At 31.9% G+C, this 20,484-nt stretch overlaps 1 protein-coding gene across 7 annotated transcripts in view; it reads left to right on the plus strand.

The window, feature by feature from the left end:
* The window catches only part of LOC143243155 (uncharacterized), a 67,904-nt gene extending 48,166 nt beyond the window's left edge, over positions 1-19,738 (plus strand). For 4 of the 7 annotated variants that reach the window (XM_076486958.1, XM_076486959.1, XM_076486953.1 and 1 more), the window contains 2 exons: positions 2,931-3,183; positions 4,591-7,300. In XM_076486958.1, the coding sequence (XP_076343073.1) occupies positions 2,931-3,183; positions 4,591-4,835 (498 nt within the window). In that variant the 3' untranslated portion in view covers positions 4,836-7,300. Of the gene's footprint in view, positions 1-2,930; positions 3,184-4,590; positions 7,301-19,181 lie in introns of those variants that run through there. The other 3 variants (XR_013024122.1, XR_013024109.1, XR_013024118.1) reach the window with 2 other exon arrangements.
* Positions 19,739-20,484: the final 746 nt, after the last annotated feature.

Below are 20,484 nucleotides of genomic sequence, written 5' to 3' on the forward strand. Positions count from 1 at the left end.
TGAAGTATTCCTCATTGTTCTATTTATTAACAAAAGCATGCAGCTTACTAATGTATAATTTATTATTAGGATTAAATCCATGTACTAATTGCTACTTGCATCCCATAATGTTAAGTTTCCAGCTGTAAGTTATACCTGCAAAAACCTGTCATAATCATAATTGTTTATCATAAAGGAGCTTTAGATAACATTAGTAATGATGGATTTGAACAAAATTCTGTCATCGGATTGTTACTGTTTTAGTTCTAACAGTTACTCAACCATACAACATGTCATTATTAGAAACTAACATCCGATAAAATGCAGGTTTAAGGCTCTTGTGAGTATCTAACCTGGATGATTATCTGGAAACACATACTACAAACATTTTGATGCTACCACTAAATGTCTAACATGAAATTAGAGTGAAAATATATCGTATTGCAATGGTTCAAATGTATAAAGAAATAATCAATAATACAGTTGGTTTTTTGAAAATGTTAAATTTATTACTTTCATCAAAACGTTTCATTAAAAAGTTTATTTAAAATCCTTACCGATGATTGGGTATTCCAGTGCAAATACTGAATATTTATTTTAAAACTTGAATATCAGTGTATTGCACAGCTTTTCGAGAAAGACAACTGTCAAGCTTTATAAACTAACAGGGCATACAGGTACTCTACCAAAACTTATCTCTTGACATATCTATCAGACAGATCTCGCATTTTAAAAGTTCTAATGTGATGAAGCATGTTACATTGACTTAAACATTAGTTTTATTAATCAAATATGTTTATTTAAGATTTATGTAAAAAAATGGAAGGTTTCACATATAAATTATAAATTGTACATTTGCCAACATAAATATCCCAAATAAAATATATTATTATGTACACCTGGCACAATGTTGATAGATTTGCTAGAATTTTTTGTAATTTGTAAGATTTTTTTCAGAGAGCTAGAATGCTAACGTGAACTTATGAGTAGAAATAGTTCTTTAACAAATTACACATAGCCTTTTTCAATTTTATAGTTAGTGTAATTTATATTTAACTAGAATATGTAACATTGTGTAGATGGGTTATTTGAAAATGATTTTACCTATAAATATAATAGCTATGTTATAGATTATTCGTATCTTTCTTTATCCTAGCCTTAGGTAATCTGTGTATATTGGGATGGGTGGTATGGATATTTTTACTTCAATGTGGGTTTCTTATCACAAATTACTTGCATAAGCTTATTCAAACTTGCACATTACAACCTTCAAAGTGATTTTATTCAATGTTATTGCCAGTTGTACTGGTTCAAGTGTTTATTGTAGTCATTGACTCAGTATAGATCACATGAGGAAATAATCAATATAGAATATAAATAAAAGTATATAAATGCTTAGCCTTATATTGGAGTGTGTGTGTACGTATACAGGGTGTTTGGAAAGTCACTGCAGTTTTGTAATCGTATTTTATTCAGTCTATTATTTATCTCAAGCCAGCAACTGATAGCAGTGTTTAGAAACAAAATAAGAAGGATCCAGGCCTACGGGGGTCACTTTCAACATTGTCATTCATATTTACCTCCTGTATTCTATATTGAAACATGTCTATTAATAAATATACAAGTGCACAATGACTTTCCGAACACCCTGTATGTAATAGACATGTATACATACACACTCAAACACAGGAGTAATCATTTAACTTTCACACTTATTTTATTGAACATTCTTAAGCTATGCTTGGTCAGTCATTGACCATGGTGTGGTCATTGATTTAATATATGTCACATAATTAACATAGTTGTCATAACACGTTAGTGTATTTTTTTTATCCCAGTTTTGTGTGTTTCAACACTACTGTAGGCATTTATCACACAAAGATTTAAAACTATTTGTTATCTCTAACTTTCAGGTTCTACACTAATTATCTTTCCACTTTTAATTACTGGTTAACTCTCATTGGTTCTCTTCATGAGTCTCTTTTAAAGCTTATCTGTTGGGTAGGCTGACTTTAACAAGGTCGTGTAAGTTTCATAGGAATAACTGCATTGGCTCAACATAATATACATGGTATATGAAGCCTTGCATGTGACATTTCTGCTTCAATGCTTAGTAATATGCAATGCATATCCAACCATGTCAGAAATTCCTGGTACGGTGACTAAAAAACACCATGAACAGTGAGATACCAAACTGATGGCCTAATCAGAATTGTATGAGGTTTTTTATCATGTACTTTTTATTCATAAGTAAGAATAGTTATTGTTAATTATGATTTTTATTAAAGATTTTAAAAATTCTTTTGGTAGAATCTATTACTTTATGTTGTCAAACTCACATCTGCTGTAGCCTATAGTGCCAGGTAGTAGTGTTAAGTAGGATGTATGTAGAATACTAACAGATAAGAATAATATCTTTAATGTCAAAATAAAACATTTTTTTTTTTTACCGAAGCCTGTAAATTAACTGTGTGTGTGTGTAGTAGTTTCTTATAACAAACTAATATATAGTCAGAGGTATAAATTTGCTGTTGTTAATGTAATCCTTCCTTTTGGTTTTGTTCTAATTTACTTAAATCTGTCAATATTAATATTCTCTAAAAATGTGTGTGTATAAAAGTGGTTTATAGTGAAGGCAAGAGACTGTCAAACTCGTGCCCTCTCAATCAGAAATCGTTACTGGATGGGATTGAAATTGAAACCACGATGCAGACAGACAGTGTTCACTTTATATTTACTCTCCTAGCTATTGGAGAAATTGGCATTTAGTATAAAGCTTTCTGGATGAAGGGGCTGGAAAACCAATAAGTTCTTAAAATATTGTAATGGGAAATATTGTAAACATTGTATGGGACTTTTTTAAATGTATTGTATTCTTTCTATGTTTATTAAGAAGTTATTTAAGTTGACAAAATAATTTTTTCAAATGGGAAAAATTTTTGTCAAACTAGATAGACGATCAGATTGCTCTCTTGCTCAACTCTTGGTGTGAGATGCTTCTTCTCAGTTGCTGCTATAGGTCCATTCCAACCCCAAAAGAAGTTCGAATCTCATTAGGAAAATCCATGACCTTAGAACAGGCTCAGAAAGTTGGGCTTGGCCCAGTGGTGGAAAGAATGTTGAATTTAACGGAACATTTACGAAGGTTGGACATAGACCAGTATGAATATGTTTGCCTGAAAGTCATTATTCTGCTAACATCAGGTATGTTTTTGTGAATGTTAGCATGCAATTTAAAAGCTAAAGTAAAAAATGAAATGATAGTGGTTATCTGTGATGCATACACTGAGCCATATGTTATTACTGTACTCTGGTAACATAGCCTGAAAATGATTCTTCACTGTGAACACTGTTTGGCTTACTGAAACTGTATACACATTTATGAAAAGATTCTGTTTAATATTTTATAGACAAGAATAGAGATATTAAAGTGAAGAATATAATTCTCAAGTAAGAACTTTTAAGATACCCAGAAAATTTTCAATGTACAATTACAGTAAGACCTCACTTATCACACCACTATGCTTTAAGCTAATTTGTTATAGAGCTCTTGTCTCCTTGAGATTTTTTTCACGAATGAGAAAAAATTATGAAAATCCATCTCTCCATGAACGCTACTTTTTCATACTAATGGTAGTAATGCACTAAATAATTTTTATTTAATAATGTAATGCAACATGCCAAAAGCAGACAATTTCTTGTAACTCTTACAATTTTTCTGGTGTTTCTAAGAATGCAGTGTGAACTATTCTCCATCTACATAACTTTGTTCCTGTGATAAAAAAAAACAAAAAACATTTTCATAGGAAGCAATCTACATCACTTAATAGACAAAAACCTTGCCTATTTATTGGTTATAATTAAAGTAGTTGAATATGTGAGAGAGAACTAAATGTACTGACAAATCCTGAAAGAGATGATATGCCAGGGGGGGTAGGAGAGTTCTGATTTTCTATTTGATAGCTATGTAACTGGGGGGGGGGTAGGAGAGTTCTGATTTTCTATTTGATAGCTATGTAACTGGGGGGGTAGGAGAGTTCTGATTTTCTATTTGATAGCTATGTAACTGGGGGGGGGGTAGGAGAGTTCTGATTTTCTATTTGATAGCTATGTAACTGGGGGGGGGGGTAGGAGAGTTCTGATTTTCTATTTGATAGCTATGTAACTGGGGGGGGGGTAGGAGAGTTCTGATTTTCTATTTGATAGCTATGTAACCAAACAAGATTGAAAGCTAATAAACTTTTTTTTCTAGTAATGACAATATTATAATTTACATTAAATTAACAGTTTATTTTACTAATCACTGAGGACTATGGTTTAGCCTTCTGCTCTAGGATTGTTCCTTTTCATTACCTTTGGTCATGTTCTTAATATAGTAACATTACTATTTGTATTAAAGTATTAGAAGTGCAGCTTGCTGTATACCCAAATGTTTAATTTGTGTTGGAATGTAATACACATACGTGAAGCAAAACAGAAAGTGGGTATCACAAAAATGTGATGCACTCACACTAATATCTCTGTTGGTATATCTCTTATGCTTTAATCTTACTTGACGTATTAACATACTTCAGATTATTAAGTTGTATAATCTACTCACTCTTAAATCAGATGTCAGTGGACTAAAGGAGATAGAGAAGGTTCGTATTTATCAGAAGCAAGTTCTTGAAGCTCTGCAAACTTACACCCGGGTTCACTATCCAGAAAACCCAAGCAAGTTTGGAGAACTCTTGCTTCGAATACCAGAACTGGAACGAGCTTGTCAGGTTGGGAAAGAATCTCTGTGTAGCAAACAGAAAGGAGGAGAGATTCCTAGTTTTCACCTTTTGATGGCGCTACTTCGAGGTGACCACTGACGTATTTGTGATACAGAAATTCATCTTTGCCGGTTGTGTATCTGTGATTTATATGAAGCAGCTGCTCGGTTGATGAATGTAAGTTATTTAGGGTTTTGTGTTGAACACTTGCCCACATTCATGTAGTGCCATGTGGTGATGCAGCCACTTAAAAAAACCCCAACAAAAAACACATTTCAGATCTGACTGAGAAAGTAGCTTGCTCAACTCAACATCTTTATTTTCAGTTGTAGGTCGACAATGTTGTTCTGTGGACTTGTAGATATGTCAAGTTATTTCATGCCTCAACATAATAGAATGTCTTTTGTATACCATTGCCTCTATATTTAATAACCTAGTTTACCTTACCCACTATATTATAGAAAGAAGAAGGCTGTCTTTCAAACATCAGTATTATGTAGTTGTGGATATGGGTGCTAAGAAACTATTGAGTAGTATTTAGTTGTTAACAAAATTAATATGGTATTGTAATAAGACTGTTAGTCACATCCTTCTTTACTGGCCAATAAAAAATATCTTTGAACAAAGGCAAATTGAAGAACAAGTCTAGATGGGAGTTTTACCTCTTGTCAGTAACCTTGGGTAAATGCAAAAGAAAAAACAGCTGTGCTTCATTGTATTCTCTGAATTACTCATTGTCAGTAAAGAGGGATTTCATTAAGTTTATTGTCAGGACTATAGTAAAGTACTGTAATACCTGTTAGTGGGTAATAGTTTGTACTTCAGTGGCTTTTTTGTTATAAGCCATAAAAATGGCCATTTTCTGAAGCACTGAAGATTTTGGTAGACGCATAGTTTCTTATCATACTCATGACTCTTTACCATGACCTCAAGTACACATTTCACTTTGTAAAATTATTTAGATTTTTACTTGTGCCACTTTTTACACCCACAAAAGTCTTTAAATGTTTTTCTAGAGTGTGTCTTAGAAAAGAATTTCTGCTTTTAAGCTCTCATGTCAAAGTAACTGGCAGTATTTTTATGCACATTATTCTGACATGGTGTTCACTTCTTAGAAATGTTTTAGTACTAGAACTTCAGTTAGCCATTGAAATAGAGGACAAACTAAGTTATCAGAAGGTATAGTGTGATTTATGTTTTATTTCACTATTCACTTTATATCACCAAACCTCACTCAAAAGATGAAACCAGTTGTTAGTAGTGAAACTTTTATTCTATTTTCTTGTCAGCTGTAAAGTTATGTCATGTCTGAGCTGTAACATATTTAAAAGTTATATCATATCTGAGCTGTAATATATTTAAAGTGCTTTTTTTTTACAGCACAAAACATCATGTTTAGTTTGCATTCCTTGATTTTTGTTTGTCCAGGTACCTCGTAGATCATGCAGTATATGAATATTAAAGTTAACCTTTATCATAATTTTGAATCTCGCTGAATCTGTAAAAAAAAATTTCATTTTCCTCAACCATTATTTTGTCTCTAAGAGAAGATATATATGCAGATTTATGTCATTTCATTTAAAAATTATATAAATTATATAAACAACTAGTGATTGTAAACGTTTTTTTGTCAACCTAGAATTAAAACCAAAGATGTTGGTATAACACAAGTAAATGATTTTAAAAATGTATTGTGTTTGACTTGTCTTTTACCCATCACAGGTTATCTATATTAATATAGTTATTTGATGAGTAAATAACATTTATGGTACAAATTTGTTCACTAAACATCTCGGTGGAAAGGGTGTATTTAAATCATGTCCTTTTTTTTTTTATTCTCTACATATCAAAATTATGAATTCAGGCAAGAAAGAAATGTAAGATTTACAACCTATTGTTCAGTTAGACAAGTTTCAAGGAACTCCACCCCCTCAATAGTAACCCTGTACAAAGGCAAAAAGAAAATGACTGTGTTTGATCTTTTTCTTTGAATTACTCCTGTTCAGGGTAAAGAATAAGGTGGGTGAAATATCCCTATACTAATCTTAGTGACACATGGTAAATCCAAAACTTTGGTGATGAGAGGAAAAGTTTTTATTTTCCCCTTTAGAATTGCTTACATAAGTTTGAAAATATTTTAATCTGTCATTAATAAAAAAAATTAAAAAAAAGATTGTAAGAGTTTGTGTAAAAGTAAATATTTTAAATAAGTCTGTGTTAAAGTGGATATAAAAGCAGCAGCTGGCTATTGCTTTTTGGTTTATATTTTTAGTTGAAAAAAATCAAACAGTGAATGTTGTGCTTTACAAGTTTAAGATAGCTGTCTTTTACTAGATGTGACTTGTGTTGTTAATATTTACTATGAAATGTGTGAACAAACATTTTGAGGTTTGTCCTCAGCATTGATTATCATACTTTAAAACTTAAAAAAAAAATAATTTAAAGAACGACCAGGTAATATAACGTGTTTGTATATTGATATTAAGAGAAAGGAATGCTATGCAAAGCAAACAGCCTGTTCATGTTTCACCTAGTGAATATTTTAATAAAGTAATTGTTTGTAACCTTGTCTCTAAACATTTTTTGCTCACCTTTATTTTAAAAATGAAATTATTCATGTTTAGATAAAATGTATCAGAGCTGCTATTCTTTCTTTTTATTAAATGTTTCATTCATAGTGTTTTGTAACTTGAAGGGGTGAAAACACGGTTTGTAATTTTTTTAATAAGTGGAAACATCAAGTAACTTTGCATTACATAAATACATATTTCCTTGCGATAGACACACAGTTTGTGAAGTATTAGATCTTGTTTAACAATTCAAAGTGCTTGGGTACAATTTCTCTTGGGTAAAGTTAGATTTGTGGAGAGATGTTATTTAGTATTTTACTATGCTTAAGACTGATATATTACCTTCATCTGTTGCTATAACAATGGAAATCTTTATACCAAGGTGCTGTTCTTTAAAATCAATATTCCTGTTTTTTGTGGAATGAGTAATTTTTAACTTTCTAATAGTTGTTTCCTGTGGGCAGTAAAGTTTAATTCTTTTTATGAAATTCTCAGTACAAATGTTGGTAGAACTATTTTAATGACTAACCCTCAGTCTTGTCAGTTGTACCCATTCCTAGAAATTATGGTCTACAAACAGTATATTAACAGCTTTCATTATTTTCGTTCCAATCCCTTGGATAAAATTTCTGGTCCAGATTCTTTTTTTCTTTTTTTTAAATAATCTCATTCACCACATCCTGTTTTTTTTAAAGAAAGATGTAAGAAAGATGCATATCTTAAAATAATTTAAAAAATGTTTGGGGGATCTGATCATTATCCAAAATTAATTCACTTGCATGTTTTATGGTGTATAATTCTTTAAAGGAGCTTACAGGTTTAAAAGTTTAGTATTTAGATATGTAATAAGTGTTATTTCTAGTGTTTTATCCACAATATGTTACATTTTAAAAATAAGGAATTTACATCAATAATTTATTTATGTGCCCTTGAATATTGAGAAAATGCAACAGTATTTTTAGAGCTTATTGATATGTAAGCTGTAATATGTCACATTGCAAAATGTTTTTAGTTCTTCCAGCCCTGTGATGCATGATGTAATATTTTCTTCAATTGTTGTCAAATGTGAGGAAATGCTCTTTTTTTTCTTTTTTTGTAATCAGGCCTCAGGTACTATCAAAGTGTGTATGTATGTGTCTGTCTCTTTCCATCTGTCTTTATTTACTTTGTCTTTCCCTCTTTTTTTCTTCCCTTTCTGTTAGGCCTGGTACGACCAGTTGGTTAAGGCACTCAACTCATAATGCTCATCCCTTTCAGCTGTGAGGACATTATAGTGTTATGGTCAGTTCCACAATTTTCTTAGTAAAAGAGTAGCTCAAGTGTTGGTGGTGGGTGGTGATGACTAGCTGCCTTCCCTCTAGTCTTACACTGCTAAATTAGCAATGGCTAGTACAGATAGCCCTCATGTAGCTTTGTGCATAATTCAAAAACCAAACCCTTTCTGCTTCCCTCCCCAGAGTTGGATTCAGGTTCTTTAGGACCAACAGCTCCCATCCCTTCTGAGAGGCCTTGCTTGTAGCACAACATGATTTTTTTATAATCCACATGACTTTTATTAACATGTATTAGTAGTGTTTGAAAATTTTATGAATTATTTATGGACTCCCATATTTAGATATACATGGTATTCTCAGATGAAATGATTTACACATAAGTTTGTGATATGCTTGTTTAATATAGGAAATTTACAGAGTGATAATAACTTGGAAATTCAGGTGAGTTGTAAACAAAGTGAGAAATAAACAAACTGAACATGTGCATAATGCCAAGTGAAACAATCTATTAAAAGTGTGCATACTTTTGTAGACATGAAACAGTTACCTTACTAGTGGATTAATAGCATCCTTTCCTGAAATAGTTATTTATGGAACTGTTCATTACAACTGGTCAAGTAGAACTCTGAAAGCATAGATCTTCCAAGAAACTTGTATTCTTTCTTTGATAATAACCATGTGACTGATTATTCACTCACAGAAGCAGTTGGCTCTAACACTGCATGGTCAGTGACCCTTTATACACAGATGTGCATAATTACTGCAACATCACTTTTGGCAGAATAGATGCTATTTGTTGTAAAGAGCACCAAACACACAAAAGCAAGTAGAATGAAACAGTTCCAGTACTTCTGTTAACCCTGTATTTATTCTAAACTGCATAGGAACAGACTGAAAACTTTTAAAAATTCCAGTGTCAATAAAGATGTTGAAAATACACATGATATACCAACATGACACATTTAGATAGTTCAGACGTGATTTAAGAAGGTTTGTTGATGGAAAGACAATAAGGTAGATAATCCATGATGACAAGAAAACTCACTTCTAAAGAAAGTTATATAGTATAAAACGGCTGATATGTGTAGAGAAAGCACTGTGTAGAGGAGCGAATCACCAGTTCTAGCCAATATTTTTATGACAAGTTGAAACACAAGCAAATAACCCAGCATTACATCTACCACTATACTGGTACAGATATGTAGATGACGCGATTGCAGGATTCACATCTACAGAACACGCTAAATTTTTTTCAATGGCATTAACTCTATATATCCCAACATTAACTTCACATGTGAACAGGAAGAAAGCAATCAAATATCATTTCTTAACCTCAAAATTACAAGAACCGATACACAATTCAAAACGGGAATCCACCGAAAAATCACCCATACTGGACTATACATTCCTTGGGACTCAGCACATGAAACAAAACAAAAATTCAACATACTAAGAAACCAAATAAACACAGCCATAAAACCATGCTCACCAGATAAAATTAATGACTAATTACACAAAATAAAACAATACTTCTTCAACATCAAGTTTCCTCCATAGATTGTAGAAAACATTATATGCACACACCTAGATAAAAAGCAAAACCAACTAACAAAAGTAAATATGCCCCATGATTTTAAAAAATTATGAAACATATACTGCTACATATCATATTCCCAACATCAACAGAAAAATAACCAACATTTGGCAAAAACTAGTAACAAAATATGACATTCAAAAACCAAGCACAAAACTAAGGTCTATACTATGTAAAAACTACACTGACAAACACCACACCAACATTGTTTATAAAATCAATGTGATAACTGCCATGACTTCTATATTGGAGAAACAAGTAGAAAAATGGAAACCAGATTCAAAGAACACAAAAAGTCACCTTCACACGTTTTCGAGCACTGCAAGTCAAATAAACAAAACATAACCATAGAAAATACCAAAATACTAAATAAAGAAACAAAGATAAACAAACTCAAAATTAAGGAAGTCTTACTTGTGCAACAACTCAAACCCAAAATAAACCAATACAAAGAAACACCTTTGTACCTATATTAATAAATATAATCAAACATCTAAGCACGCCCTCTACATTCCTACACTCAATTACACAACCATCTTCAAACATGTGGTCAGCTTTTGGTCAGTTATCTCTCTCTCTTTGTGAACTTGACGATGAGCCGAAGGGTTAAATGTTTGCTCCTCTACACAGTGCTTTCTCTACCCATACCAGCCATTTTATACATGTATAATAAGGTAGATAGTTGTTCATCAGTTGTAAGTCCATTAGCGAGCTACCATGGAATGCTCTAACCCATATATGCACTGTTTACTTTAATTAAGAAACAAACACAGCTGACTTACCTAATGCTCTTTAAGGAAATCAATTTAAACTAGGAGCATTAAAATCTAGTAATAATGTTACAATATGTAAAAGTTGCATTGTTATAAATGTGTGTGTGTATGTGTGTATTATCACATTCTTACTTACTTTAATTTAAAATGTCTTATTATTGTAATATTTTCTCTCATTGGGTGGATTATTTAATAATCATTATGCCAGATCTAATCAATGTAACTAACAAATTCATTAATTTCTTTAATGTTTTCTATAACCACTTTCATCTGAAGGTCAGGCTATTAGTGCAAATCTTTTGATAAGATATATAATTTACTATATGTATAATAACATTTAACAGAAACTTCAATGATTAAGAGTATGTATACCTAACTCAGAAATAAACTTAGACGTTTATCATTACTGATATATAACCAAAGAGATGTGATAAAACTCACTTTTAATATTCAAAATCTTTTTGGACCACTGAACTTGTGAACTGACAGAATATTTTTTCACTTAACTGATCACTCGTGTTTATAAATAATATACTCTTATCTCTAGATATTAGATAAAATTTCTTGATTGTTATAGTGTTACTAAAACATTCTGAATATACTAATAAAAAAAGTGCACTGCACTGTTCCTTCACTAAGTATTGTTGCTGGTTTCCTTCTCTGAGTGTTATGGTATGCATATTTGATAACCTCTTATCCCTTACCATTCATGTTGTTCTGTCACTAGCAGTATTCTCTCTGAGTAAGTACTTGAACAAATCCATTGGTATCTCCTTCCTCCATGATCCTCTGGACTCTTCAGCAGGTTAACTTTCTGAAGCCAAATTCTTCTCTGAAATTTCCTATTTAGCCATTCTCTCCAAGACAACCACAGAAGATGACCTTTAGCTTGGGCCACCTGTACTTCTGGATTCTGGAAACCACAGAAGATGACCTTTAGCTTGGGCCACCTGTACTTCTGGATTCTGGAAACCACAGAAGATGACCTTTAGCTTGGGCCACCTGTACTTCTGGATTCTGGAAACCACATAAGGTGACCTTTAGCTTGGGCCACCTGTACTTCTGGATTCTGGAAACCACATAAGGTGACCTTTAGCTTGGGCCACCTGTACTTCTGGATTCTGGAAACCACATCATTGATTATTTTCAGTAGAACACATGGATCTTTTCAACACCTTTTCAGTTTTGGAGTTTGTTCTTTCATGCAGCAGGGATTGTGTAATAATTTATCACACCTATGAAATCTAGGTTTATAAGTATGACTATGATAGTGACATTTTATTTTACCATAAATTGGTTTAAGTTCTTCCAGGGTGAAATTATGAATGACATTAGTGGTGTTCAGAGTCTCTGTGCAAGACTACTGTGTAACTGTCTTCTGGATGCAAATACAAAATGTTCAGTAGTACATTAGTGGTGATGGTGTGTTGTCTATAGGTTTATGTACTGCTGTTTAATAACTCCTAAGTAGCAATAGATCTTAATTTCACATTTTATTATGTTTATCTCACAAGATATTTAAAGAACTGTTGTCTTGGTTGTTTTATGTTCCAAACACCATACATGTTTCTGGAAACAAGGCTAATTCAAAATTTCATATTTGGTCTGATTGAAGTTCCATAGGCACCCCAAATTTTGAAATAAGTTTATTGACAAAGTTCTTTGATAGTTTCTACTGCTTCTAGCCATTTGGTTGGTGAAATAATCAGAACCATTATGTATCTATTTCTAACATACTGTATGACAAAGGAACAAGCATGTCAGTAGCAACTCTCTTAAATGATGCTACAACATAAAAACTACTGTAGTTTTTCATGTTTCTTTTATAGATATTTTTGTCCACAATTGTTTTCACAGGATTTATATCAGTTTTCTACAGATACGTAATACTCAACCAATGTTCTTTTTGACAGGAATCAAGTTATTGGAAGCTTGTGGCTTTGTCGTTACTTGTGGTTGTCACTTCTTGGTTTACAGTCTGTTCTACTCTAAGTTCATCTTTTTTGCTATATTGTTTTTTTTTTCTGAACTGTTTAAACTTGTCTTTAAGATACAGTTTTTGGGGTAATGTGCCAACGTTTCCATACATAACGTAAAAGTTGTACTTCTAAAGTTACTCAATACATCTTTATATTTGGCCTTCAGTAATTCTTCAATTGCTTCAAACTATGATATGTTTAGTATAAACTTTTGTTCATAAAGCTAACAAGGAAATTGATGCAAGGGTCAAACAACTCTTACTAACTTATGCTGAACTTATAGAAACAGGGTTTGAATATGTGCAACTTACAGAGCACAGACAACTCCTTGTGTAGCTTTGTTCTTAACTACAAAGAAACACACCTTTGGAACTGTATGATGCTTCCTTTCTGCAGGATTCAGTTTCATGTAGTAAGTAGTCGCTTGTTCCTTTCCATGTCGTACTTGTAATAATACTGATTCCACTACAAAATCAGTGGTATTGTTGAATGAGTATATTTTCAGGAGTTGAGTGTGCTAACACAACAGAAATGGTTAATTCTTTTTTGTTTTCAGCTTGTTGAATGTTTGTTTACAATGAACAGTCTTACAAAACATATTTTCTTTTTGAATAATTTGTGCAGATGATCAGTTCAGTTACACCAGAAAATGATTTTACAAATCAAAAATAATAATTCAAGAAATCGTCTTACTTCATGCAGGTTCTTTGATGTTGATTAATTCTAGACAGAGTCAATCCTAGATAGATCTGTGGACTCTCCTTCTATGCTGACTATATGTTTTGGGAAACTCATCTGTTGACAGAATAAATCAGCTTAATGTTTTCTTTCTAGGACTTTCCTTAGTCCATCATAAGCTTTATCAAAGTTCTTCCTTATGCAGTTATGTAATCCAAGTGAACTAGTACAACGTTCGAGAGTAATTGAGAGAGAGTGCATGCCCCATTAGTCATTGAGATGGAGTAGGTGAATTACATAATCCAAATGATAGTACAACAAACTGCAACTTTTCGTTCCCTGCAGTAAAGACTATTTTCTCTCAACTTGTTTCATTGACCTGTATTTACCAATATCTGCTCTTAACATTTAATTTTGAAAAACATATTAATTATGTTAGAGAAGCCAAAGTATTAGTAAATCCTTGGTATTGGGTAAGTGACATTTTGTGTAACTTCATTCATCTTCTTCTAGTCCACACTTATAGAACATTGAGGACCCAAAGTCTGCAGTACTTGGCTCTAATTCTCACTACTGTAAGATCAAAACCACAGCTCCAGTTATACACTCCTTATAAGTTAGGTAGTAAGATGCTCTTACATGAGAATTTAACATCAGATTTCCTATACATTGCATCAAAGGTGACTATTTCTTATATGCATGATGTGGAAGTACTACTTACATAGCTTCACATTGTGTAATATCCCATCTAGACTTGATTTGAATTCTTTGGTTTGTTGGGTTGATGATCTCAATGATATTTTTATTCTTCAGAACCATGAGTTTTTCTCTATATTAAACCCTCAGGGCATACTAGTGTTTGGTTCTTCTTTCCTGAATCACTACATGTAAGTTTGTTCCCATAATATATATATTTATATGTATACAGCAAAATTTTTTATCCAAGAGTCAGATCTGTGTTGCATTTCATCAAATTTTAAATTTCATTGTCACTACAGTTAAACTATACTTTTCTTTTTAAAGATTTTAAATACTAAAACCATATACAGATATCCAGTAATGTCACTATGTAGTTCTGTGCTGAACATCAACCAAAGAAAGGTTTGTTGGGTTAGTTTTGATTTTTTTATGTGAGATTAATTAAGAAATTAATAACAAAGATGCAGTTGCAGATATAATTATTATACTTACATTATTATTTTTAGTATTGCTATGGTTTTGTGTGCTTAAGGATAGAGGTAAGAAAGAATATTGCTTACACTTAGGTTGTTATTGTTCCTCACTGGATCAGCAGTACGTCCTTGGATTTACAATGCTAGAATCAGAGGTTTGATTCTTCTTGGTGGACAAAACATATAGATTGATGTGCCTTTGTTATAAGAAAAGACACAAACATGTTTCTGCATTTTTAGGTTTTTATGATTTTAGCATTTCTAGTGTGAGTCTCAGCTGCATTGTAGGATTATACAGGTAAGTGAGAGGAAAGAAGTAAATATGTCAGTTGTAGGTTACTATTAGTGTTATTTTACTACATGAAAGAAGCACAAGCCTAATTATTTAAATTATTGTGGTATTTATTCCAAGATATTTCAAAAGAAAACACATTATAACTTATGGTGGATTTTTTTAAATGTTATTTGGCTTTATTATTTTAATATTTAGAAATTATAATTGAATAACAAAAACTTACTAGATTTACTAATACTTGGGACTGAAATAGGAGGCATAAGCTTTTTAACTTTGGCTTTAGTAGTTTAACATATAGTATAGCATTATATTAGACTTAGTTATAATTAAACTTGCAGTGAGATTCTAAAACAAATTAAATGAATTGGTTTATTTAGTAAATACAGCCTTAAAACTAGTTAATTGTCAAACTTGGGCTCAACAGTGTTAACAACATGCTAGTGGTATTTAGTCATAGTATTAAATGTTTATTTTAATTATACAAATAATACAATAGTAAAGACTGATGAGATAATGAAAAAGTGCTCAAAACAAGTAAGTGAAGTGTGTGACAAAATCTATATTAATGATTAAGACTAGTTCAGGAGTTAAGTGTTCTCAGTTAGGTGTGATAGGTATAATGAATGGGTTTTATTTGGTAGCTTTGGACTACTATGCACTTTTAAGGAAGCTAGTAGTGGGTATGCTTAATTTATATATAGCTTGCAGGTTGGAGGAAACATTGGAGACTATCCTAACTAAAGTTGAGGAAATAGATAAAGAGAAATGTATACTGTAATAAATGACAGCATGATTTCAAGAGGACTTTAAGCTTCTACATGTAAGGAATAAGTGAACTAAAATTAACAATAACATTCAGGAAATTAGAGTCGTATTAGGGTTAAAAGTTGTAAACTTAATTGTAAAGACTATTCTATTGAGCAATGGGTTTTACCCCTTGGCTTATGTAGTTGAGGAACTATTGGAGAAGAAGAAAGCAAAAGAAATACAGAAGGATATGGATTATGAACTTAGAGATTATAATTATACATGATTCCTTGATACGGGATGTAAATATGGAGAAAAGAACTAGATTATGCTACCCTGGGGTGCAGGTGGAAGGCCTAACTGACAGAGCAGGAGATGTAATGAAGAGGACTGGCAGTGATACAGTTTTTGTTTTGCACATAGAGAAGAGTAAGTCAGAAGAGTTAATTAATGAGCACAAGAGGTTTGATAAAAGCATTGAAAGATAAAGGCTGTAAATTAATTGTGTCACGGATAATGCCAAGAATTAATTGTGGAGATGAAATTTTGAGTATGTCACTGTGGCTAAATGCAAGATTAAAATTAATATCTAAGGATGAACAAGTGGTCTGGTTGGACTTGTGGAATCAGTTCAGAGGGAGGAGGGAATTCTTTGGAGAGTATGGTCTACATTTTAGTAGAAAAGGGTGTGCCATGTTTTCAAGGGCTATTACCTCAGCTGTAAGGGAAGTTTTAAACCAGGACTAGTTAGTGGTGAGGGCAAAGATAAAGTAAATGAGATTAGAGGAAAGTTTAGTATAGGAAATCAGTATATAAGTAATTATAAAAATAGGCTTAATTGTTATTGTTGTAATGCTAGAAGTGTAAGAAATAATTACTTTAGAATACTAGTAGGAATACAATATATACATAAGGTGTGAGTTGCATCCTGTTGAAGTTGGGAATATTAAGAATAATAGCAAGGAGACTGAATCCATTTGTGTTTGTGGATATCAAAGAGAAAAGCTTTTAGTAGAAATTTGTTACAAACCACCAGATGGAACTGATGAAATTAATGAGAAACTTTAAAATATTAAAATTTCAGCTGTTAGTGATGTCAATTTTGGGTGATTTTAATTTCAAACATACTGATTAGGAAATGCTAGAGTCAAACCATGAAGTGAGAGATTTCTGGAAACTGTTCAGGATGGATTTCTTTACTAAAGGTCAAGGATCCTGCTAGAATTAGCACTATTATATATTTATTGTTAACTTTTAATGTAGAAATGGCTGATAAGGTGAAACTCATGGAACACCTAGGAGCAAGTAATCTTTGCTGTATTATATTTGATGTTTTACTACATATGGAAACAAGGAATATTTGGATTCCAAATTTTGAAATCATGCAATAAGAATTATCTGTTGTGAATTGGGCAGTGAGTTATTTGGAGACACTGAGCAAATGTGGAAAATTTTATATTCTTTACAGGAGCAGTAGGTTAGCTACATTTAAAAATCCAGGTTGACTAACAAAGGGTATAGCAGATAAAATTAAAGAAAAGTATTAAATATTTTAAGAAATTTAAATTGACTGGTGTTACAGAAAATTATGAAGTCAAGAAAGTTGGTCAAACAGGAAATTGGACATCTGAAAGTTTTATGTAAAAAAAAAGAAGGATGAAAACATAAATTAACTGTAAGGATTCTTAAAGTACATTAGGGTCTAAACAAAATGTTAGGATGAGGAACAGGACACCATTGAGGAATGATGAAGTTAAGCTTGTATCTGATGATTATGAAATGGTTAAGTTATTAAATTTTGCTTTTTCTTCAGTTTTTACTAATGATATCTTAAGCAGTGTTCCTCATTCTGAGAAATTGACAAATGAAAACAAAGTTGAATAAGACAACTGCATAAATTCTGAGCTTGTTAAAACTGGAAAGTTTAAAGAATGATGAGGTTCCTGGGCTAGATAATATTTCACTGAGGGTTTTAAAGGATGTCAGTGATTAGGACTGGATATGTGAGCCAGTTGCCACAATTTTTTGTATATCCTTGAACAGTGGACAAGCACCAACAGATCAGAAATTAACTAATGTCACTCCTATTTCAAGGAAGGTAATAGAAGTCATACCATTAATTATAGGCCTATTAATCTTGCATCAGTTGTGTGAAAAGTTTTAGAAAATCTAATAAAAGATGCTTTGCAAAGTCATATAACAAAGTTTGATTTTATCAAATAGTTAACATGGTTTCACTTAGGGGAAATCTTACATTAAAAGTCTTTTGACATGTTTTAATAATGTTGCTGCACATGTAGACAGGAGAAAGATGTGGGTTTTTAGAAAACATCTAACAAAGTGCCACATAAAGTTTGTAGAAAAACTTATCTCTGTAGGTGTGGGAAATGAGTTAATTAATTGGATAGAAGAGTTGCTTGATGAAAGAAAGCAGAAGATTGTTATAGATGAAGTTCAATCATGTTGAATCAGTATCACAAGTGGTGTACTTCATGACTCAGTCTTAGTTGATGGAATAGGCAGTAAATTACTTAAATTGGTTGATGATACTAAAAATTTTGGGTATTGCCTAATGTGAAAAAGATAATGCTGATTTACAAAAGGATGTAGATCATTTACTAAGTTTAGTAAATAAATGATAGATGGTTTTAATTCTTAAAATACAAGATACTGCATGTAAGTTGTCATAATTTGAATTCTAAGTATAATTTGGATGGGAATAACCTTAACAGTGTCACAAAAAAAGGATCTTGGTGTCATGTTTGATCAGTCTCTAATGCCATCCAAGCAATGTGCTTTTGCTTGTGGTAGGGCAAATAGAATTTTAAGTTGTATCTACTGAAATATTGAATACTAACCTAAAGAGATTGTTATTTAATTATACAGGTAACTGGTTAGGCAACATTTGAAATATAGTGTTCAGTCTTGGGCTCCTTACCTTAGGAAACACATTGAATTGTTGGAAAGGGTTCAGAGCCAAGTTACTCGAATGATACATGGGATAGAAGAACTGTCACGAGAGGAGATTTTAACATCTTAATTTTTTTTTTTTTAAAGACGAGTTAGAGGAAATCTGATTGAGGAGTTTAAGATTATAAAAGGAATACATAATGTAGATGCATCAACATTTTGCACATTTAACAGGAAAAATTATAGAACTAAGGGACACATTTATACTTAAGCAAGGTAGAAGTTGTCTTCAGCTAAGACAATTTTATTTTTCAAATAGGGCAGTTGGTCTGTGGAATGGATTCCCTTTAGATGTTGCAGACAGTAAACTTGTTTGAGTTTTAAAGAAAGCTTGATAGATATATTTGAATGATATGGGCTGACTTTAATTTTTTAAATTTATGTATTTAATAGTTTCAGTTTGACTTGAGGATGGGACAGCCAAGATGAACCAGCAAGTCCTTTGTTGTGCCTAAACATTGTTATAAATCATAAGCCATGAAACTGAAAGAGATGTAGCAAGTGTGTGTTACATTAAAACTTAAAGGAAGTTAGAGTAAGTGTAACAAAAAGTGTATAGAAATTAATAACAAGTTTATAACACTGACCCTTGCAAATTGGAACATTAACATATTGCATTACCACCAAAAGTAATATTATTAATAACACCGACAAAGTTATTATATTGATGAAGTATGCATTCTAATTATTGTAATATAAACAATTTTTAGTGTTATTACTCTATGCTACTAAACAGAGGAGAGCAATTCATTAGCTACATTATTACTGGATATGTTGTTCAATTTTAATTTCAATTCTGATACAAGTAGATAGCTTGCTTTTATCAGAAGCTGTTAATAATATTTTAAATGACTTGTATAATTATTTCATCAATGGATAACTTTTTCAAAGTTGTGTTAAATGGTTTACTCTTCTTGTTATTACAAAGCAGAGGAATTGTGTAATTTAAATATTCTTCAAGCATGTTTTATTACTTTTTTTTAGTAGTATTGTAGATATTTATTTCTATTTTTAAAACTATATATTATATCTTTTATGACCCAAAAGATTAAAATTGTAATGATTGTACATTAGATTTTTTTTTTCATACACTTATCATTGGAGCACATCTTGCAAGGTGTTCAATTCATTTGTCCGTGTATCAGTGAAAGGACAACTTATCTCTTTGGCAGTACAACACCAGAGAATTATCTTTGGCATATTTAGGATAATAATAAGCTTTTTGTCCTAGTGCTGGCTATTGGAGATAGGACATCTGTGTTTTATATATTTTGGAAACACTTTTGTTGTTGTAAAGACAACGTTTGATGAAGTTACTTTTGTGCTAAATGGTATTTTTGTGAGTGCATTTGCATATAATGTTTAATTAGTGTTGTACTTGATAAAGACTAAGAAATGGATAGGAGCTCTGTAGGCTGTTTGGTTGTGCCATGACCTGTTACCATAACATGAAGAGTCATTAATGGGAACTCATAACAAACTTATTTGGTGGTCTAATAGCTCAAAAAGATGGTTAGGATGTGTTCACAATCCCTTACGTTGTTTGGTTCATTTAACACTGAAGACACCTTGAAGAAAGTTGGAAAGATGTGAAGAAACTGGGAGAGTGAATGGGTTGAAGTCATACAAGGTGATAGATATGAATAAAATACATAGTGATTTTCACAGTTGTGTTTCAGTGGATGATAAAAGCATC

The sequence above is a fragment of the Tachypleus tridentatus genome, chromosome 2 (assembly GCF_004210375.1).
Source record: "Tachypleus tridentatus isolate NWPU-2018 chromosome 2, ASM421037v1, whole genome shotgun sequence".
NCBI classification, from domain to species: Eukaryota; Metazoa; Arthropoda; class Merostomata; order Xiphosura; family Limulidae; genus Tachypleus; species Tachypleus tridentatus.